At 34.7% G+C, this 23,664-nt stretch overlaps 3 protein-coding genes and 1 non-coding gene across 4 annotated transcripts in view; all 4 read right to left on the bottom strand.

Moving 5' to 3' along the window:
* Positions 1–1,405: 1,405 nt before the first annotated feature.
* Positions 1,406–7,907, bottom strand: sub (subito). Its single transcript, XM_066403419.1, has 10 exons — positions 7,624–7,907; positions 5,544–5,826; positions 5,246–5,486; positions 4,924–5,144; positions 4,394–4,652; positions 4,212–4,338; positions 3,869–4,002; positions 2,662–2,869; positions 1,823–2,058; positions 1,406–1,660 (listed from the first exon to the last, which is right to left on the bottom strand). The coding sequence occupies exons 1-10, from the start codon at positions 7,822–7,824 to the stop codon at positions 1,654–1,656; spliced, it is 1,917 nt and encodes a 638-aa protein (XP_066259516.1). The 5' UTR covers positions 7,825–7,907; the 3' UTR covers positions 1,406–1,653.
* Positions 7,908–9,260: 1,353 nt separating this feature from the next.
* LOC136417645 (testis-specific serine/threonine-protein kinase 3-like) lies at positions 9,261–15,867 on the bottom strand. The gene is made up of 6 exons (XM_066403426.1): positions 15,617–15,867; positions 15,386–15,555; positions 15,141–15,290; positions 9,745–10,018; positions 9,496–9,687; positions 9,261–9,447 (listed from the first exon to the last, which is right to left on the bottom strand). Exons 1-6 carry the CDS (start codon positions 15,776–15,778, stop codon positions 9,385–9,387), a joined length of 1,011 nt encoding a protein of 336 aa, XP_066259523.1. The 5' UTR covers positions 15,779–15,867; the 3' UTR covers positions 9,261–9,384.
* LOC136417638 (neuroligin-1-like) overlaps positions 15,621–23,664 on the bottom strand; it is a 94,600-nt gene continuing 86,556 nt past the window's right edge. Inside the window, exon 15 of the mRNA XM_066403416.1 lies at positions 15,621–15,758. The gene's annotated coding sequence lies outside the window, so the exon portion shown is untranslated. The remainder of the gene's footprint in view (positions 15,759–23,664) is intronic.
* LOC136417722 (5S ribosomal RNA) lies at positions 21,177–21,294 on the bottom strand. The gene has a single exon (XR_010752846.1). It is a non-coding gene; the product is annotated as a 5S ribosomal RNA (ribosomal RNA).

Below are 23,664 nucleotides of genomic sequence, written 5' to 3'. Positions count from 1 at the left end.
GGAGGCAACAAGTTTGTCATTTTTGAATGGTCTGTTTGCTCACTTTCCTAAAATAGTCAACATAAAACCTGTTGAAAGGCAGTGGTGGAAACAAACCGCCAAACTTCAAATCCATCACGTTACTGCTGACACTTTCCAAATAACATTCCAACTTGTTAAAACTTGTATTTCGTATTCAAGCAGTGTAAACGGCACCATTTTTTCCTTCCCGGAGGATCTAACTATATGACAATAATGTGCAACTGTGGTACTCTGCAATTTCTCAATAGCTCTCGATTGCGTAAATTATATTTCCTTATATAGCTTCAGAGATGATGCTATTACATAGTATAGGTCACATTTATGCGACAAGACCCAAATGGTTTATCATGAAGAGGATACTTTTGGGATCTTAAACGTCCATCGTGGAATTCCCTCAGGAATTCGTTCTCGGTCCTATATTTTTCTTACTTTATTATTAATGGCTGTAGTATCAATGGGAAATTCAGTCTTTTCGTCGACTATTGCAATACACTTTGGCACCAAGAGAGTCCTGCAATTCTTGAGGCCGATATGAACAGAGTAAAGTATTATTTTTATGTAAGCATGTATCGCGTGTTATTATTTTTGCTTTGTCAGTGAATTCAGTGAGATAAAAATCCAATGTGGCATCCATGAGAAAAAATAAAGTTACTATCAGCGTGAAAAATTTAGCCATAGAAGAAAGTTATGAACGTTATGCAAAGCGTCAACACAAGAAATGTCAGTAACTCAAAGCTACATCAAAATACAATTCAATAGTTTTTGTGATATAACCTTTGCCGCTTTCTTTTATTCAACAACAGCAACAGATTCCATCGTTTGTATTCTTTAATTAGGTACTGATACTTCAATTTACAATGCAATCTACAATACATTCATCAAGAGATTTTGGTGATTACCAACTTAGTATTAACCTCAAATTGCCATAACTGTAAATGTTTCATGTCAATGTTTGCCAATAGCGATCATTTAAAACTATAGCATTTCTATTTGCGATAAGAAAGTTGACATCTATTTCCCGTAAACCCGGAAATGCCAGTGCTTTCTTTTCAAAAATATTTTAATCATTTGGTCCATTGGTCCAAGTGATTTCACGCATTATTAATACTTATCGTTTTCTTAATTATGCTTTTACATCATTGATAGGCGTATTGATTACCAACTTATTTAAGCTAGGAATCTTTTGTATTAACTTTTTTCTAATTATCTTATATTTTGATATACGATAATGGATCATCTTTCTTGGGCCACTATTACAAAAACATAGGAAATAATACTTTTAGTTACAGTTTTTATTGGTAAAATATATAAAACACGTGAATAATTAAAATTAAGAAATAATACACTAAACGAAAAAATGACTAAAACGTCTTAGATAAAATTATTTTACGGCATATTATATATTAATAATTTATATTATAAGTAATCTTATACTTCTTTTATATTTGTGCAGACATCAGACGCCTATCATATCAGTTCATCGACTGTCGAGGTTAATTAAGTATGTTAGCCTCTAATTACAATACAAGAATCTTCGAGAAGATCTATTTTGTTAAAGCTGAGGGTTTTCAGACAGGCTTTTCTTCAATATGCATTTGGCCGAGTAATCAAGTTTAGTTAGCCGTGAATAAATTATTGACTGAAATTAGGAACTTATTTTTAATTACTTGGAATAAATATTTGTATCATTATAATATCAGATAGTAAAGTACTGTTAAAAGGACAAAGATTATTCTCCTATAAGAGAAATCGGCAAATTTGAAGTTACTTCTACAACTAAGTGAAGGCTTCCAAAATTTACCTTTCGTCTTGCTCCTCTTTTTTGTGTTGTAAAGATAAATCAGACGCATCGTCACTAACCACTATGCAGTCATCTTCATCGCTTTCGTCGTCGTAAACACTACTATTGCACGCAGCTTCTATATTTCTTAACATTGAGTTGAAATTTTCTTGACGTTTAATTTTCTGATAAGCGGCCGCATCAGGCTCCAGTTCTTTAATTCGTTTCTCATAATACGCAATCAGCTCATTCCATTCCTTGAAAAAATGCAGTTTAATTTAAAATTGTTATCATTACTTAGAAAACTTAGAAAAATAGAATATAGGGTGGTATAATGGAAAGTGTTGTCATATTCAAAATATTTTAGGCTAAGTAATCGATTTTGGTATATACTGTACTTTTAGATTCTTCTGAAGTGTACTTTAGTCAAACCAAATTCTTATCTAATTATAATGGAAAACATTTAAAGAGATCACTATCTCTTTGAAATAGGGAAGAATTTGCGAATAAAGCAAAATATTACACTTTCACTTTCATAGGCGACCTGTAAGAATTATGTTACTTTAACAATTTGAGAAATCGAGAGACTAGAAAAGATTTTTTAATTCACTTCCAAGTGATAGGTCGTGAAAATTTAACATTTTTGTGCTATCAATATCATCGTATTGTGACGAATAAACGTCACAATTTAGTCTCAAAATGAGCGTTAGAAAAGAAATCTAAAAGTTACACGCAGAACGAAATTCATATCAGACTTACCTCAAAGAAAATTACGGAATGACTTTGGGTAACATTAATTACGAAACCATGGGATAGAACTTGGTGTTACCACGATTGTACATTGGTTTGGATATATTTACCTTTCGCGAACTTTCCATTTCTTTATCAATGATGTTAAAAATTTCCTGTTTTAGCTCGGACAACTGAAGCACTAAAATGGCTTTATCGTTTCGTAGCTGTCTCAGTTCCTCTTCGACTTGATTCATATCTTTGGCTTGATATTGACATTTAGACAACTCCTGACGTAATCTGTTGTTTTCCTTATGTAATTCATTTAATTCCTTATTCCTAAAGTATAAAAAATAGATCAATTTATAAATTATAAAATATATTGATAGGTATCGAGTTCAACCTTTCAAGTCGCTTGAACTATAGAAGCTGTGAATCATGAAAATTAGCATCTGAATATTGACGAATACCATAAATATTTCCAAAGTATTTGCTAGTGTTGAGGGCCAATACTCCAAAAAGGCCAAATTCCCGGACAAATTTTTGTGTGAAAACTTGGGATTATACAGCAAATTTCATTTTTCATTTTCACGCTGCACAATTTATATTTAACACGAAAAAAAGATGTAACTTTAAGACTAATCATATATCATATTATTGATTTGAGGAAATGATAATACCAGTGGATTCGTTTTATACATATATCTTTTATTTTTTGCCTTGAATCATTGCATAGAATTGGGCCATGTTACTAGAACACGTTAGCAATTTTGGACGAATAGTATCATAAATCATAGAATGATCGTCGCTTTCGGATTGAAAAAATTGTAATTATTAAGAAAACCTTTTCTTCTATTCCTATGGACTGACAGATTAGGTACCAAAGTATTTGGGAAAAATAAATCGTCAAAAATTAAGTTACGTCACCGAAAAACGCTACCAAATTTTGACCGTTGCATACGTGTTAAGAATCGTTTGATGATTCTCTTCCTGGATTGACAACAATAGTATTTTCTTCTATTGTAATATTTCTCCTTTTAATGGATTGATAGGTTAAGCACCAAAGTACTGAGAATCAATCGAACTCCTAAAATTCACCCATCTTACTGGAAATCATTAGCAATTTTGTAACTTCTCATTTGGTCGTCAATGAAAGTATATAGAGGACACCCAACAGACCTGTGTGCTAATGTGAATAAACAATACAAAATGAATGCTACAATAGTTGATCTGGCTTTGATCCAAAAGTGATCCGACCGATAATATGTATCGTTCTTCAATTTGCACTTGGAATGAATCAAAGAAAATGACATTGCAAAATAATATAAATCAACTTACTTGCTTTCACTTTCTTTAACTGGTACCAGTGTTTCTACTGGCGATGGTTTTATCACTATATCTTTGGCAATGGCAGAGAACATTAAGGTATGCTGTGTTTCCTCAAACATGTCCTCAGAGGGGTTTATGTTGACCTTAAAACGCATATTTACACTGATCAAATTAGAATATTATAATACCTAAATGATTGTCTAAGTAAAAATATCTTCAGTAAAGTAAAAAATCTTCAGTAGGTTCATTCATTAATACCAACAGTTTCTTGATGCACCAGAAAATAATAATTATATAAATATGTTAAGACACGAACTTAATTAATACCAGATAATGCCCAGAAAAAACTTACCATCATAAGAATGTCCTCCTTGCCCTGTAAGGCTTTCTGAAATAGTTGAGTTAACTTAGAATCTCTAAAAGGAGCTTTACTGCAATCTCTGCTGTTTTGCTGTTTGTTTCTAATGCAGGTTATACATCTAAAATACATTACAATCTTTTCGTCTATTTCTTAATTCTTGGTTTCTCAATTACCTTCCTAATGTCGACAGCGATGTGTTGATTTTCATCGATTCTTTCAGTCTAAATCCTTCATTGCGAGTTTTTTTCAACCGCTCGGAACCAGCCAAATCGCAAAAGTTAAATACTGAAGTGTGGCAATTATTCTCATCAAAACCCGACAGTAATTTTATAGAGAATATGCAATGTGACCTGCTAGAATGTTCATTGATACATGTAGATGCGTAACTAAGGTTCTGTTGGCCGTATTGTAAGAGTTCGTAAGCTTCAACACCTGTGGAAAAGTTGATTGTTTACCTATAGCTCCTTACTAACGATGTTCAAATAGTGTATCCCACTTTCGTTTTTCTTCATTGGGATCCAAAAAACTATTACATTTAGAGTTAATATAAAGAAGCAAATTGATATGGGTAAAGTTTTAGACCCAGTCGTACAAGAGTTAGTGGGAAAACAGAACCAGAACTAAGTCTGGTTCTAGAATTATATTCTTATGGAATTTAATATTTATTAATATTGAAGCAATTAAAGAAAAAACATTTATTTACCATTTCGAACATAAATCCATTTCAGATCCTTAATGTAAGTGTCGTTCTGAAGCCCTGCCAGTTTTAATTTCGGCCTCTGCACCCCTCGTGCAGAAGGATGTTGAAATAAGTCGTAGATATTCTCGTTATAAATTTCAGCAAATGAGACCCACAGACCCAGAATAGGAGGGATAGTGTCTATATGTCCAACGTCGTTAAAACTGAGCCTTCGTTCCATTGCTCTAACACAAATTTTAAATAGAATAAAGCAAAAAAATGTCGCAGTTAATATTTTAAAGATAAAGGTTTAGTAACACGGCAAACATTACTTCAAAACACTTACAGAAATGTTCCTCTATGCACCGATTCATCTCGAGGTGTGTGAGGATCATGAAGCATATTCTCCAGTATATCAATTTCACACTTGCTTTGATGAGTGTTCAATACTTGAACTTTTGTGTTAGACTCGGGTTTTACGATGGGCATTTTATTTATATGATTTGACAATGTTCTGAACAAATAATCTAAACTCCGAGGGATTATTCCTGGTTGTTCGGCAGTTCCAATCATAGTAAAAGTTTTGCCTGGGAAAGATTAACGCTGTAAACGACATTATCAGTTAGTCGTAGATGCAGTATTACCAGCGCCAGATACGCCATAAGCGAGAAGGGTGCAGGGAAGACCGTTTACAAAACCCAACACTTTTTCTTTTATTGTGCTATTAAAAATATCGCTTTGTGTACTGTCTGCTTGGAATATGTGAGAAAAAGCAAACTGTTTTACGTAGGTGTAACCATTTTTCATTGTTCGGCCATTTTGTAAGCTTTTGGGTCTTACGCAAGATAACACATTATTCTCTACTTTGTATAGATCACTTTCCGCGACGCCTCCCTTTATTCTTAGAAACACACTTAAGCCTTCATCCTTAAAAGAAAGAAAAATAATCATATAATAATGTAATAACTGATCTTTTCAATTTTTCAACCAAGATTTCTATGGAAATCATATCAATCAATCTCTCATTAGAGATTTTCGCAAACATTTATGATTTTATTAAAAATCCCCTCAATGAAAGATTTTAGTAATGGAGAAATAACTGTAATATTAAGCAAATGTTCTCTATCTCTCTCTTAGAAAATAATTAATCTTTTACTACAACTTTTGCAAACTATTAAAAGGTTCTTCCAACTAACGCAAAAGCCAGAAAAGAAGTCTAATTTAAAAAGATATGAAAATAATATATTTATACCATCCATGAGTAACTAACATGGTATTTCAATCTAAATATTATAACCTTGGGTGATGCAAATTTGAGATTTTAAAAATAATGTTAGTTTGCAATGTTTTGTTAACTAAAAGAGAGAAAGAGAGTTGATTAAATTTCTAATCTCCTAACACCAATGTACTACTAGGGGTATCACATATCACTAAGCATTGGAATTGAAAATAGGTAAACATTTTGTGATTTGAATAATTTAGTGGCAAACCACAAAAAGATGCATGAGGAAGAAAAGGAACTGGCACCAGAAAAATCTTAAATCACAGCTATAATATAATTTTTAAATATATTTAAAATCTGATTATGTTGACTTGCAGTCTAAATGGTAGTTAGTGTACCAATAAAATTTAAACTTTATATCTTAAAAATAGAAAAACCTTTGAAGTACAAATTTGAAATCAATGTTTTCCATATATTTTTAAGGTTTTTGTGAAGCAGAAGTTTCACAGATCACTAAAATATTTTTACAAAAATATCCAAATAGATAGTATATCCTGCTCTTAAATTTATGGTACTGCTGATAGTTTAGTTAACTGTAGTTACCACTTATATTTGCATATAGAATAACTTATTTGGTTATAACTTTTCAAAAAATTTAAATGACAAGTAGGTAAGTGTTCATTATAATAATTGGTCTTTAAAATAAAACATTTTGAAGCTTGATTTGAAATTACCTTGTTACATTGAATCCACAGATTTTTTCGTAAAGTCACTCTTAATAACTTCATATAACTCAGCTTTAACACATTTTAAATATGAAATAATGAACTTTCCAAAATTTGCCTGGTGATATAGATAATCTAAATAATTTTGAAAATCACTTGCTAATGATAGTATTGTGTTGAATATTTTTTTAAATATATGTTAAGTTGTTTATGCAAAATTGTTATGAAAATTTATGAGTTAAAAATTATTTTAAAATATCACAAGAACAAAATTTAAGAGATATTTTTAATACAATTTTTATTAAGTAATATTTTTATAATAATTTTACAAAAAATATTTATGAAATCATCAAAGTCAAATGTCTTACAAGTGGTATATGTTAAAATTATGTAACAAAAAACATTTGTATTTATGTATTTATAAAATTATTTACCATTACTTCCTGAGAATCATTCATTGCAACATGTAAATAGTATTTAGAAAGGTAGACACTGAAACTTTACAAGCAAAGATATTTGCATGTTGTATTTTTGATAAAAAATAGTTTATTTTTTATTTACAGTTAATGTTTGAATTTGTCTGTCTCTCTCTCTCTCTCTCTAGGAAACGATAGACATTTCACAAAATTAAAGTGTGTAAGAAAAAGAGCAGAAAAACTTCTAGTTGTGTATTTTTAATTCTTAATAAACAGTTCTGTTTCATAGAACAATAGATTTAAAAAGCCAATGGTCAATGCTTCTTAAACTTTATGAAATAAAGCAGGAAATATCACTTACTTCTACAACTCGATTTACCACTTTCTCTTTGATTTCTGAGGAGTCTTTACAAAGTGTACTGTCATTGCAGAAGTCGTCCAATAAATTGTGTCTGATCAATTTATCTCTATTCCAATAATTCCAGCTTAAAATACTGGGATCTCTAGCCTGCAAGTAAGAAACTGGCCGAGGAGGGCAATAAGAAAACTTCTCTTCAGCCATACGTAGATCTTAATTCAGTGACAGTGACAGGAGGATATTTCTAGTCTTCGGATTATACGCCTTTGATTAAAAACTGTTGAATTTTATAGGAGCAATTCTGGGACAAGTCCTTTAAATTCAGAAATAAATCTAAATATAAAACTTCCACAAGTTTTAAATCAAACGGTCACATAACAGGGATATAAAGCGAATGAAACATTTAACGGAATTCAGCGTCAGTGTCAGTGTCAGTGTCAGTGAAACAGTAGGGTTATGAGATATCGGACAAAATATCGATGTGCAGTATTAAATCGTATCGATATCGATAGGCTGTATCGACACATTCGATATGATTGCTATAGAAGTACCAACGAAAGAAATATTGAATTTTAACGCTCTTAGACCTCGAGATTAAACTGGAGGCGATACATGCGACATATGGAACGTGGACACTCGTCCAGTTGCAGATGTCAACATTCACCCATATGCATTCGGGACTGAGCTATAAAAAGGTGCCCGGTTCTTTTAAATGTATACGATCTTCAGCTATCCACGCTCAAACTCTCAAATTTCCTGAAAATAGTAATCCCAACCACGAAGAATAGCGTATGAATGTTCTCCTAGTTCTCCTTCATCAGCAGGTGTCCAGATGCCTTCAGGTTAATTCAGGTTAGACACTGGCGAAGTGGAAAACATCGCCCTGGATAGTCATTCTATGGTGTTCCAGACCGAATTGTTTGTTGTCTTTACATGGGGGTTTCAACTGTTGACTCGTTCGGTTAGATATGGCAAAATCAACTATCCTCTTACAGTAGAACGACGATATTAGCTACTGGTATCGATGTGATACAGTGCAAACTGGTCCCAATGTGTGAAAACGTCTTGAACACCTTTTGCAAGGAAAAATAACCAAATTTGTCTTTGGATTGCAAGACACATGGGTGTTCCCGGTGATGAGAGGACAGATCCTTTAGCCTAACAGGGTTCTGGACCAGTATTCCGCGGGCCTAAACCGATTGCGGGAATCTTCAAAGTCGTGGCATTTTATCTATTTATTAGATAGATGATTAAGTGGATGTTCCTGTGTAGCTGGACAAATTGGGAGACATACAGACAGTCCAAGTGCCGAGAGGAATAAGCTTCTTCGATTAGAAAGAAAATGACACGAGGATAGTGTGCGACGTACTAACTGGAGACGGTCACCTCCAGGAGTACAAATATCTGATGGGTATTGCTGAAGGCTTCAAGGGTCTTGAAGATTACGTGACTTCTAGACACCTGTCTGGAACCAGTACCTACGTGAGACAATCAATACTATTCGCTCTGTTGATAGTGCTTCAACATTCGGAACACGATCCCAAGTGCCACCAGCCACATCTTAAAGATATGCGATGCCGTTCATGGTGAGGGCATGATTGCATAGTATTATAAGCAGGACGTAAAATTATAGAAAATGTTAGACAATTTATTAGAAAAATAAGAACACAGCTTGGTATTAGTACATTGTTTTGATTTCCCACTGGAGTTTCCCTTGTCAGATTGCTCAGCTTCACTGTCAGCGTTCTTAATTTTTATGGCCTCTTATACACTTGGCGGTACCAACGCGTCGCAGTCCACCAAAAGTTTCCTTTTATTTTCAGATTTCTGCAACACCACGACTTTATTATCTTTCTCGAAGGTTTGACTACTTACTGATACTGCAGAAGATGCTGATCTATCCTCACTACTCCCTGTTTGTTCCTCTTCGCAGGCAAACCAAGGGTCTTCTCTGATGCCGTTTATGCAAATTCTGCTTTTCAGCGGAGTTAAGATTTTGTTTATCAACGATTTGCAATTACTGCTCACCTTAGGCTTCCTTGGAAATATCACTTTACCGGATACTTGCTTAAATTGAGAAATGTTAATTGAACTAGGTACTATTTACTAGCCGACGAAGCAGACTTTTATCAATTCCTTATAGTTGCTGTCGTCAAAGGGTAATCGCCCAAGAACCATAGCAAAGAGCACAACCCCCATGGACCAGATATCAGCATATTGAGGTTGATATGGTATTCTTCTGAGTATTTCAGGAGAGGCATACGCATAGCTGCCACAAAAAGTTTCACTGAGTATAGGTTGTCCATTTTTCGGTTTCATGTTTGCTCTTGCAAATCCAAAGTCCGACAGTTTGATGTTCCATCCGTTGTCCATTAGCATATTCTCACATTTGATGTCTCTGTAATGAATTAATGTTTAACATTGTAGTGTAATCGAAGTTAAACGATTTTAGTTCGTGTTTGAGGTCTTGAGGACTTGTAAATACTTTGCGAACATTTGAAAATTTAGGATTTCAGATTTACAGAAGAACAGGTTACCATGGTATAAAGGCACAGGAGCTAAAATTTATACTGCGTAATTACCCTATATCCTGCATAAACTTCGTGTAATATAAATTTAAGTGAAAAGCGACACTCTCTTTCACCCTGTATATAGTGCTGGGTGGAAAGTTTTTTGACTCACCTTGGGCTTAGGGGCAACGTTAGAAATTGCGTCTGCAATCTAAAAAAAGGCTTATAAAATTGACCCATCTACGAAATACTCTGCGCATCAGAGTTGTCACCAAATTTAATAGGATGCTGGTGAGTGTATTTGTCCATAAATGAAAGAACATCTTAGTTTTTCGATATGATATTCTTACATAATTCTTTAATTTTCCGACACTAAGTGAGCAGAAAATTATATGGTTCAAGGATGTTACCGGAATTCGAAAATTCATAAAATAACTCGCCAAACTAGGGTAAGGTTGCGCAAGTTGTACCTTTCGAATATTGAATGAATAGTATCTCAAATCAAGAGGCCACTACGGGGATCTCGGAAACCGTTGAAGATACGAGGAAATTTAAATTATGGCAAAGTCGCGTATTTTTATGCTGAAGAAAGTGTCGTTCAAAAATCCGAAAAAATCCGGCTGGTTCCCGAGATATACGAAAAAAAATCGAAACTGATATTTCGATTTTGCTTCCTTCTTACGTCATTTCCATAAATATCGGAAAGCGAATGAGAGATTATTGGGGCATTTATTTCTGTTGGAGAAGATGGCACAATCAGACTTTATTTCCGACGTTTCGTCATTTGGCGACCATTATCAGTTCTCTGGTTTTAACATGTACCTAAATATTTTATTACAGTTATCAAATTCGAAAAATGTTAATTAAAAAATAACAAAAGGCTATCAAATTTATTCATATTAATAATATTTATTTAATTAAAAATTCTAAACATATTTATATTATTAATAATTGAAATAATTAAAGAAAATTATAAAAGGTATTCGAATTGAAAGCCATTCGCCTCGATACATTTCGCACTCAGTTTATGTAGTCTTAATACTGCCCGTTGAATGGATCGATGGGGAAGCGTTGTTATTTTCCTCATTAAATTCATTCGTAATTCATTAATATTATTTGGAATTTCACGGTACAAATGGTTTTGAAGGTATCCCCACAGAAAGTAATCCAGGGGATTCAAGTCAGGACTTCTAGCAGGTCACCTCACAGACCCCTGGTTTTCGATCCATTCATTTGGAAAAATCCTATTCAAATAATTTGTTACTTCTCGTCCATTGTATGCAGGAGCTTCATGTTGCCACCATAACTGTGGTAGAATAATCAATGGTTCGTCTTCAAATTGATCCAGAATATGACTTAATTTCTAGGGCGCTAATAAGATTCGGAACTCTGTCAGTTTCTGATTAGTAAAAAACTACAATTTGGTCAAGGACCTTGTCAGGAAAAAACAATTTCCAGCACTCTAGGGGTGTTTTTTTCGCAACAGGTTTCGCTCCTGGCAGCTGTGTTATAGGATTATTGGTACGTGTTTTTCTTCTAAGGATATTTGGTTTGTGTTTTAGCTACTTTTACCGATAAAAATAGGTTCCCTTCCTGTCTTAGTCTGTGTTAGATTTTAAGCAAATGGAATGTCATCAGAACCTACATCTTCAGATTGTTCACTGTCTGTATCATGCTCATTATGTTCAGAAAGGGCATCATTTATATCATTATCGAAATCTGGGAGTTGTTCCTTCTCAGAAGGAAATCCTCAAACCACTTCAATAATTGTTCTTCTTCTTTCCTGCCTCTCGTAATTCTACAGCGTAAAAAATAAAAACTGTATCCAAACATGAATAAATTTTAAGGCAACATACCAATATGAAGTAGATTTCACAATATAGTCGATATAGCAAAAAAGAATCCGCCCGCTTCACAAGATTTATTTGAACAACTCAGGTTACGCTGTTGGCCGTGCGTTAGAAAAAAAAACTAACAATTAGGTACATTTATCTTTCCAGACCACCGATAACCGTAATCTGTCAGTGGTTAATGCAGCCCTCCTGCGAGGCATTTATAAAGGGGAAAGCATTTTAGACGTACAAAACAGTTTTTCCGAGCAATAAACTAAAAATGTTAGATTCTTTCTAATGCAGCGTCCAATCCGGGTTTAAACATGACTCGATCGTTGATCGCAAGCAAGATGGGAGAGTGTTCCGAGTTGAGGTCGAATCCTTCTTCCATCTTGATGTAATTCGTTGATACGTTCTTTATGACAAAGATGTGGATTAGGTCTGAGATTTTATTAGCGTCTGTTGGCCAATAAGTTGGCTTACCAGTGGAGACAAACTCGCATTCGTACGCTCTGGCAGTATTCCTATGGAATCATAAAAATAAATAAACAGATTTAAATTCGAAACATAAATAAGAACGTACGATGTTTTAGGATCTATGCATCAAGATGAAAAAAAATGTTCATCTGAAGAGTATGCGAATGTGCGTTTCATTTATGGTTGTTGTAATGGGAGCGCACGTCAGTCAGTTAATAAATAGCGTAATCAGTTGCCAAATAAACGAATACTTAATTATAAAACATTTGTGGAGGTACACAGGCAGTTTCGTAAATGCTGATTACGTGACTATGTACCTTTTCGACAAAGGAATGAATTTGCCAGTAGAGCCATCAAGTATTAGATGTCGTTTGCAGGTATCTTAATTGGTAGCTAAATTGGAACACCACAAATGACTACTGTTTGGCGAATATTGACACGTAAGGGCTTACATCCATATTATTATCAGAAGATGCAAGATTTGCTTGAGGCGAACCTTCATTGTCGTCTAGTGTATTTCACCTGGATTCTACGACAGCCACGGTTAAACATTCATTACTGCAGACGAGTTCTTTGGACAGATGAAGCCTCATTTACAAGATGAGGTATTAGCAATCTGAAGAACCTGCATAAGTGGAAACTAGAAAATCCCCATGCAATACGTCTTGCAAATTTTCAGCATGAATTTTTCGTCAACGTTTGGGCTGGCTTGATCGACGATCTAGTGGTCGATCCTTACATTCTCCCTATAAAATTAAATGCTGAAAATTACCTACAATTTCTTATTGAAGACCTGCCCCCACTTTTAGATGTTCCCCTGGCCATAAGAATAAATGTGTAGATTCAAATGGATAGTGCAGTAACACATTTTGGAATTGCTGTCCGGAATTTTTTTAACAATTATCCCCAGTGGATTGAAGAGAGGGGGGGGGGGGGGGGGGCGCTGTTGCATGGCCACCTAAATCACCTGATCATAATCCTCTAGATTTTTATTTCTGGGGATACATGAAAAGTTTAGTTTACGCACAAGTTTCAAGCACCAGAGAGGAATTCTTGTAGTGTATTCAGCAAACGGCCCAACAATTACGTGAAAATGATCGTGAAATAAGGAGTGTCGCTTTATCCGTCGGTATACGAGCACAAGCTGGTATTCAGTAAGAAGGAGAACATTTTGAAAATATTATTAGGTGTACAACTTTGCTTCCGCCGTTTTTGAATAGATGTATGTAGCGGTAAGTAATGATCGAAATAAATAACCCCATGTGGGCATGCAGGAGCCTTGGGCACCTGTTAACATAACCTCATAAAAATATTAGTCTATTTGTGTCTTCATCATAAAGTTATTCGCAATTGAAAATGTCAGTGTACGAGCCAAATTCTCGTCATTTGCGGGAGGTTTTACTTTTCTGCTTCAATATGAAGAAATCTGCTGCTGAGGCTCATCGAATGCTCTCAGATACTTATGGGGAAGCCACTATTAGTGAAAGGACATGTCGTGAGTGGTTTCAGCGCTTCAAGAACGGTGATTTTCACGTCGAAGACCAACATAGCGGTGGAAGAAAGAAGGTTTTCCAAGATGCGAACTTGGAAGCATTACTTGACGAAGACTCGTGTCAAAGTCAACAAGAATTGGCACAATCATTGGGAGTGACTCAACAAACAATCTCAAAACGCCTCAAAGACATGGGAATGATTCAGAAGCAAGGATATTGGGTGCCGTACGAGTTGAAACCAAGAGATATTGACAGGCGTCTGTTCGCTTGTGAACAGTTGCTTGCAAGGCAAAGACGGAATTGATTTCTGCATCGTATTGTGACTGGGGACGAGAAATGGGTTCATTACGATAATCCCAAACGCAAAAAGACTTGGGAATATCCCGGCCATGCTTCCACGTCGACGGCCAAACCGTCTATTCATGGTTCCAAAATCATGCTCTGTATTTGGTGGGATCAACTCGGCGTAATATATTATGAGCTGTTACAACCAACTGAAACAATCACAGGTGCTCTTTATCGAACCCAATTAATGCGTTTGAGCCGAGCATTGAAAAAGAAACGGCTGCAATACAACGAGAGACATGATAAAGTGATTTTGCAGCACGATAATGCTCGACCCCATGTTGCGCAAGTGGTCAAGAAATACTTGGAAACATTGAAATGGGAAGTCCTACCCCACCCGCCATATTCTCCTGACCTAGCTCCTTCTGATTATCACTTGTTTCGATCCATGGCACATGGGCTAGCTGACCAACACTTCCGGTCTTATGAAGAAGTAAGAAATTGGATAGAATCGTGGATCGCTTCAAAAGATGTCCAATTTTTTCAACACGGGATTCGTATGCTGCCCGAAAGATGGGAGAAAGTAGTGGCCAGCGATGGACAATACTTTGGATCCTAAAGGTATAATTAGTTTTTTACAATAAAATCGCGAAATTCGGAAAAAAAACGGCGGAAGCAAAGTTGTACACCTAATATTAATTAAATATTTGTGAAACAGGACATTTTTCTTTGGTTTTCGAATTTAAATCTGTTTATTTATTTTTATAATTTCATGCTGTAACTTTGGAACGAATAAAAATCGACCTACTACTATTGTGTTTTTTAGTCTTAGAATTATGTCTACTTTACGCTCCCAAAATTTGAACATAACGATATGGAACGCCCTATATTAGGCGCCTACCTAATATAAGAATTCAATTTACCTGTGGACTACACCGCGGTTATGGCAATATTCAATGCAATTAACAAGTTGCCTGAACCACTTCCTCGACCTTGTCTCATCAATGTATTGCTCCTTTTTGATGATGTCAAGCAGACTGCCATTATCAGCAAATTCCATTATAATGTACATTCTGTAAAATGAAACCAAATGGCTAGCCAATAGCTAAGAATCCTTATTTAAGTAAACCTAATCTAAAACAAAACTGAACTATGTCGGTAAATCAACCTGTGAGTAGTTTCAATTGCCTGCAAAAACCGTATCAAATTCGGATGCCTCAACCCCTTCACCGCCTCAATCTCCCTTGGCAGAAACTTCTTTAAATAATCAGCAGGCGCAGAGAATTTGCTCACCATTTTAATGGCAACATTCCCTTCATGTTGTTGACTGTGGGCCATCTACAAGAGACTCAATTAAATTATGAGTCGAAGTGGAAATTACCAAAAACCAATAACTTACTCGCACAGTAGCATACGAGCCAGTCCCAATGGTTTTTCCAAGGAAATATCCATAGGATTCTAATACGGTTGGTTTCTTATCTTTAGGGTCGTTTCCGACTTGAGTGGCATGAGAAACCTCAACAGTTGATGACTGATGAACACTTCTAACAGGGGAAGGCATGTTTTGGTTTCGCTGATCATCTTACTGAAAATTTCTGAATTTGGTACATTCTGACATCGGGAAATGTGAAAAAGGAATTGACAGAGGATTGTCTTTCAGCTGTGACGGCGTTTCTTAATAAGACCACATTTTATTATAAAATATAGGTACATGGTGTTCCAAAATCGAGCTACATCGTTAGGATTTTGAAAACGGTAAAACATGTCATTTTCATATTATAAATTTTTATTTTTCCCGGCATTTCTAGAACTATCGGGATTTATTAATTTCCTAGCGGAATTTTGGTTAATAATGGTTAAGCATCTTTGACACGTTTAACTACCGCCGTATACGAGTATCTCTTACATATTCTGAGACCTATTTCTTAACCTTATTAACTTTCGCCCTTAAGTTCATATTTTTAATAACTACCATTATCTCTATTATGATTTTGTGTATATGTCGGAGATTTATTAGTCCTTAAGTTTAGAAACGTAACGTTAAAAGTGGTAATAAGATGAGGGGCGGGCTGACAGAGTTGTCGTGAAGATAAATCATTGTCGAACGAGGTCACTACTACTGACGCAATTAAGTGGCCATGTGTGGGATTTGTCCATGGGACTAGCAGATACTTTTCCCTTGGGTCTGAAGAACCACCATAAGTGGGAAAAGTAAAGACAAAAGAAATGAGGAACAGCCAGTTAAGAGATAGAAGATTGTTAACTCTAATGTACCTTTAGGTTTGAATGCAAATAACTGAGAAAGTAATTATTAAAAATCGTTATCTTTTTATTTGTGTTTATATTTTATTTACAAAATAACAAAATAATTAAACATTGTAATATTACTTACTTAACAAAATTTCAGTTTTCATATATAAAAATGTAATTTTCATCATAACATTGCGAGCCTTCATCAATCTGAGAGCATTTTTAACTTTTTTTATTTCTATTTTTTATTTATTTATTTCGTGTAATATTTCCTTAATTCTTGAAATTCTGAAGATCTTTAGAATTAGATATACATATGTATATGTATACTATACATATTTTCAACATCTGTTGTAATTTTTTTAAAATGCTTTTTAACATATTTTAGCAATTAACTCTTGAAAATATTTGCATGTTGAAACTTGTAATAAATATTTATACCGGTTTTATGGTTGGTGCAGGAATCAGAAATTATTTTTCATCTTGACAATGGCTTCTTGAGCAACAAAATACTAAGAGTATTTATTTTTTAAGAATTGATGGGTTGTTTGAAACAAAGAAATATTGGTATGAGAAAATGTCAGTGGCGTGCCTTTTTGTTCGTTAAAAATTTGTCATTGGATCGACGCACGGACACCACTGGTATATGTAAGTGGAAATATTCTTCGTACTTCAAAAAATGCCTATCATCCTATCATAACGTGTCGCAAATTTCGTGTCAATATTTCATAACGGTTTTGAAATATTTAAGAAAATATTTTAAATAAGAAATTGAACACTGTGTATCTTGAAAACGAAGCGTGTTCGAACCTATGTTTATATGAACCTTTTTTTAAATACCTCAGCAATCACCCCTTAAAATATTTCGCACTTATTTGGAAACACCCTGTATTTATGATGAGAGGAAGATACTTTAGGAAACTGTTCTTGCTTTTTAATGGCATTGTTACATGTTTACTAAAATTGTTACGTTTCGGTTCTATATAGGAAAAATTCAAAAAATAAAACACCATAAAATTTACTATCGGACACCACTTGTGCTGTGCTTTGATATTGCCTCGCCACTAAATTAGAATTTCTTAGTTTATTGTTCATACACCTTTTGGATGTAAGTTCGTAAGTTTTAATTTAATAACTCAACAAAATGCAGGAAAAATATCTCCAAACTGCAGCATTTTAGAATAAACAAAAACCATGTAATAATCCCTTTCAAGTTACAAAAATTACTTTTTAATTGTATGAATATTTTGAAGCAACCAAATATTCTTTTTTGTAACAGAAAAGATAATTTAATATCAGTATTCGATAATCGATTCAATCGGCGAGGTCCGGCAGGGATTCCCCAGGTTGGACCTCGACGGCCGAAATCGGATCTTAGGGCTGCTCGGTGCCTATCTCGTGGGATGATAATGTTTCATCAATCCTCCTGGATAATTTTCATGCAACTACGTAGAGACCAGCCCAGTTTTATGAGCTGGATATCCATCCAATCGAAAGCAAGCTCGCCGTCTTATTAATAAAGAAACATTTTCGAGGCGAGGGCTACGCTCTAATCCTAAAAAATTTAGAAATCTATCTGCCCTCAATATATTTTGAATGAAGAGGAGCTAAAATAAACAGTTTTCTATTAATCCTCACGAAACATTAACTGAGAACTGATGCTGGTAATGGGAACGGCGAGTTGCAAATAAATTGCGAATGAAACTTTATCTTCGTGGAAAGACCGTTGTCCATCCGACATGTGCTTTGTGAGCTATTTGTAGGATCTTTGAAAATTCTGATATTTCCCCAAAAATTTCATTTTCAATAGATTTCGAACATAAACTGATAGGCGAGGAAATCTCTAGCTTAGCTTTTGATTATTGGGAATGTTCCGTTCATAAAAACAACTTTTATGTTCTCTTATAGCTTCAACCATATTGCCATTAGCAAAGCCATAAATAAAAACCATATTAGCATACTTTTCATTGGCAAACATTGTTAAATTTTTTTTCAAAGAACGCTTTTTTAATAAACTTCATTAAAATACTTTTTGAGCACTACATGCCAAACAGATTTTTATTCGAAATGATCGAATAAAGAAGACAATTAAATCCCTATTTTTACTTCACATGAGCATAAAATTAAATAGTGTCTTTAACTTGAAAGAAATTATTACACGGCTTTTGTTTACTCTAAAAGACTACAGTTTAGAAATGTTTTCCTGTATTTTGTTGAGTTGTTAAATTAAAACTTACAAACTTACATCCAAGAGGAGTGTAAGCCACCAACTATAAGAAATTCCAATATAATTTTCAGGCAATATCAAAGCACAGCACAACTGGTGTCCGATGGTAAATTATATGGTCTTTTTTAAGATGTTGTCCCAATGCAGATGGTTGGGTTACCGTATGAGGAACGCTAACGCCTTCTCATCCATTCCCGTTTCTGGCTTACAGCAGCACCTACCCGCTCATCCACATCTCTTTGGTGCTCACCACTTTCACCTCCATATATTTCGGCAAAAACCTGCCTCAATATTAAGCGACTCCTCATTATCCATTTTTGTTGATGAATAAAGCAAATAGAGATTGTATAAGCAGTTTAGCTAATTTATTTAAGAAAGACAAATCTTTATAAGTAATCACCGAGCGGTACCACCTAGATTTTCTAAAAGTCCCTTGACAGTTAATTTATAGGATAAAATAATTAATTAAAATATATATGTATAAGTTATATTCTACTATAATGGATGTTGTAGGTTTTGGTTGGTGGGAATTAGTGACTCAAATTCTTGGATTTTTGAGCTTTATTGCGGTGATGGTAACAGGTTGAAAGTTTGAGCAAATCTGCCGATCTCACACGGAAAAGGTTTTCTAACTAATTAATCGTCTTTTGTACTTCTATCGCACCGCTATCAGTTTTATGGCCGAAGCGGCACCCTTTGATCCAGGCTGCTGATACAGCGTCTGCCTGTAAGCCTCTGGGATAATATGACATATATACAATATGTTTACAGATAGAGGGCTCGAGAGGACAAATGGACCAAAAATACGATTTATGAAGATAGCTTTGAACTTTTTTATACAGGGTACCCAAAAACTACGAACACGTGAAATACTATAAAGGGTAAACTACCTTTACTTCTTATTTTGGAGCAAAATGGCAAATAAAAAACAGATTTCAAATCTTATCCAAAGTTTGCATACAAAATTTTAACTGAGTATTCCAAGTTTTATTTTTCTTTTAAAATTCAAGCAATTTCGAATTTCACCTTTTTCACCTCATTTCACGTATTCACCTCAGGCATGACAACAAATTTTATAATATTAAATTTGAGAAGTGCGTCGAATGCGGAGGTGTGTTGAAGTAATATCTACTAACTTTTATTTTGAATTATTTGTAAACTATTTTAGAATAGCGGAATTTTGTATGTAAATTTTGGATAGGATTTGAAATCTGTTTTTTTATTTATCATTTTGTTCCAAAATAAGAAATAAACCTAGTTTACTCTTGATAGTATTTCATGTGTTCGTAGTTTTTGGGCACTCTGTATAAAAAAGTTATCTTCGTAAATCGTATTTTTTCGAGAAGCAGAGGCTTATCAAGAATAACTTTTTGTCAAAAAATGACATTTTTTGTCCATTTGTCCTCCTAGGCCCTCTATCTGTAGACATACTGTATATATAATATAATTAAATATTTAATTTACTTAAACTAAAGATTAACTTAGATTGTTTTTCTTTGTCGTGAATGTAGCACTAATACGTTCGGAACTAAACTGGAAGGTCTTTTGATCACTTACAGCTGGGTTGTCTCTCCTTTTGCTCTGGATGTCGCACTAACACATCCAGAACTAAACTGGACGGTCTTTCGGCCACCTATAGCTTGAGCTTCGAGTGAGCCTTGGAAACCCTCAATAGGAAACCGTATCTCTCACCCAGGCTACTCTTTATTGTTAGAGTAGGGGTTGTGGATACAGCGATAGAATGCTCGCAACTTTCACTTGGGGTTACACTTTATACGTTTTGAGATGTGTAGGAAATTATATTAATATTCACTTAATTACTAGAACCCCCAGCAGTAACTTCTAATGAATATTTTTCCTTTAACTGATGAACTTAAATAAAAGATGGGTGTCGGTTACTACACCAATTATAATGTCGCCTTATAACAGAACTGACTTGAAAATTAATTTTTCACGAATGGGTGTTCTCAGGCCTCAGGCAGGTTTTGTTGGCTTTCAACAGGGAGTAACGTTTTCTTTGGCTGGTGACTAGCTAAGCTCATTAGTCCAGAAATCACATCTATCATTGGATCGCTCGTCGCAATTGGTAGGATTGATTCATATAACCCATCCGAGTGATGTACTTCTATGTTTACAACATAATTTGCATTGTCTGAGGTTTCACTGTTCATGTATTGCATTGAATGGAAGGGCTAAGGGTTCCATTTAGAGGGTTTCCTATAATACGCTGATATAAATGCACTCACACTAAAGTGAATTTTACATGAAAAAGATCACAAACTGGCGTACTCTATTATCAGACGTTTGGTACTAGATTTTGGAATTTAAAAAATTTTTAACTATACCCAACGAATGATGGACAGGAGCCGAATATGAACCGGTAGACCAACGTGGTATGGCAGTTGCGTGTTAAATTTTGTGGTATTCGGGAATGAAAAGGAGAAATGAACAAAAGTGCATTAAAAAAAAGAAACAAAAAAGAACACAACTGCACGTGGTGTTCCCAGGCGGTCACCCATCCAGGTACTAACCACGCCCGACGTCGCTTGACTTCGGTGATCGGACGAGAACCGGTAGACCAACGTGGTATGGCAGTTACGTATAAAATCTAGTAATATTCGCAATTGAAAAGGGGAAATAAACAAAAATATACAAAAAAGCAAGATAGCACGCAGCTAGCTGCTACCTACCTGACAGCTTATAAATCCCAAATCAAAATAGGTTCAAATCGGCCTTGTAAAGGAGAAAGAAAACTTATTGGTCTTTCATCAGATTCCTTATTTTTGGTTGGCTCATGACCTACTTCTGAATTTTAAATACATAACACATTCGAACTTTGGGATGGAAAAATTTAATTAAGAAAATTTGACACATGGAATACTATTGTCGTCGTTCAGTGGTTTAAAAAACTCTTTTCAAAAAATAATATTAAATTATTAAGACGAATTACATTTTTTTTTGACCGGGGTTACTATTCAAGATAGCAACTCGAATAACGCCTTCAAAACTGCATTATCAAAGATTTTCTCAGACATTATTTTTGTTAATTGAATAAATAATTATAGAATACTATCAGATTTTGTTTTATTATAGAAATATACCTGAAGGGTCTTAACCGTTTCCAAATGCACAACAGAATGGAGAGAACCGATTGTAATACCGCTTGAATTTGATATACATATGTACTCTATTCTGGTTGTGGGATAAAAATAAAATAAATATCTGGGAGAAACCCTCTAATATTATGATCTTGTCTCTTTTTGCATCGTACGATGTGGCAACCCGAGACGAGGATAGGTATGTGACGGATCAATCCTCTGTTACGTATATTGACGTCCCTATCCGGCTTTCGTCTCGATCAACTGACCACTACCTTCAGGGCTATCTCTTTATTAAGTAAACATCTCCTTTAACTGGCGTTTAAGCATTTTACAGTGAAATGTTTGGAATTTATGTCGGGGCTAGTAAACTGGACGTAACCGGTTCTTGGTGGCGTCAGCCTTTGTCCTTTAATTGGGGCTTCGAGTGGAGCGTGTAAAGTGGATATAACCAGTTTACATGTTTTTTTTTTGCGTGGATTATTTTTAAACGGACGCGAGCACCTACACAGGGTGTTTCATAAACATACTGACAAACTTTTAGGGGATGTAGAGATCATAAGAACAACTATTTGGATCGAATGAAATTAGGTCCGAAATCGCTTATTTTCCAAGATTCAGAGTGTTTAATTTCTTTTTTTTATATTTTTAAAATATTTAAAAAACGATCTGGGATATGGACATAAAACTAGGAACATGCTATGGCGGGACTACTGCACTATACCATTAAATGAATTTTTGCAATTTGAATTGTATTTATATTCCGAATATTTCCGAACCCATTCATAAATCGGTGACAATAATTATACAATATACTGAAGATTCTTACGTCAGCTTTGGTCAGTCCACCATCCCACCAATTCAACTTTTGTTGAGCCGGCTTCTATTTTTTTTTAAGATATGACATGTCCGAGGAAGTTTACTTTTCGTTGCGACAAGCTACATTGCTTTGATTTTAATTGAAAGTGGACATTTCGGTGCCTTGAGAACGTTCCAGGAGATCATCGAAATCTCCCAAATGTGTCCAAGTAGAACGAGTTCTATTAAGCATTCAAATATGGTACGAGACGTTGTGTTGGTGTAAGCCGCTTCCAGTGGTACATTCTGCCTTCACCTTCATTCTAGTGGACCTCCCCCGGTTAATAGTTGCATTTCAAGATCAGGGTTGAAACCTATTACGAATCACGGATCCATATCACATTAGCCCAAAAAAAATTAATCATTTCTTTTTTGAAAAAAAAAACTTATTGGATATTGTAATGTGTGATTCTTTGCAAAAAATTGCGGATTTTTTTCTTTTTTTTTCATTATTTTTCATATTAGTATCTGTAGTGTCTGCAAGCCTTCGGGACCGTGGAGTGAATTGGGCTGCTGGGTGGGGTAAAATAAATCAAAACATAGTTGGATAATGAATAAATCCTGTAGTAAAAGTAACCTAACCTAACCGTAATCAAACACACAAAACCCTACAGAATAAAAAGTTATTAACTGTGAATTCTGTAAAATTGACTGTAAACAGTGCCCTTTATTAGCAACGCAGAAATTGGAAAACGTATCTTATTCGTCACCTAAAAAAACACAACTTTGCAAATTTTCAAGGATCTAACCTAGATATTTTTAGGATAATGGCAAAAAATGAATAAAAATTTGAACTTTCAACACTCTGTATATCCAAAACTATCAACTTTCGGATAAGGCATATTTTCTCCATTCCTCACCATTTGACGTGTAGTATCTCCAGCTCTTCGATTGTTCCATTGTTAATAAATCACCCTGTATTTAGGTAGGTTCTTCATACTGATAATTTCGCTTTCCTAACAACATTTTTAACATCGCATTCCACGTTTCTGGGTGTCATTTTGATTACATATT

This window comes from Euwallacea similis, chromosome 29 (genome assembly GCF_039881205.1).
Source record: "Euwallacea similis isolate ESF13 chromosome 29, ESF131.1, whole genome shotgun sequence".
NCBI classification, from domain to species: Eukaryota; Metazoa; Arthropoda; class Insecta; order Coleoptera; family Curculionidae; genus Euwallacea; species Euwallacea similis.
The sequence above is the reverse complement of the archived record's forward strand: the minus strand, read 5'-3'. Positions and strand labels throughout refer to the sequence as shown.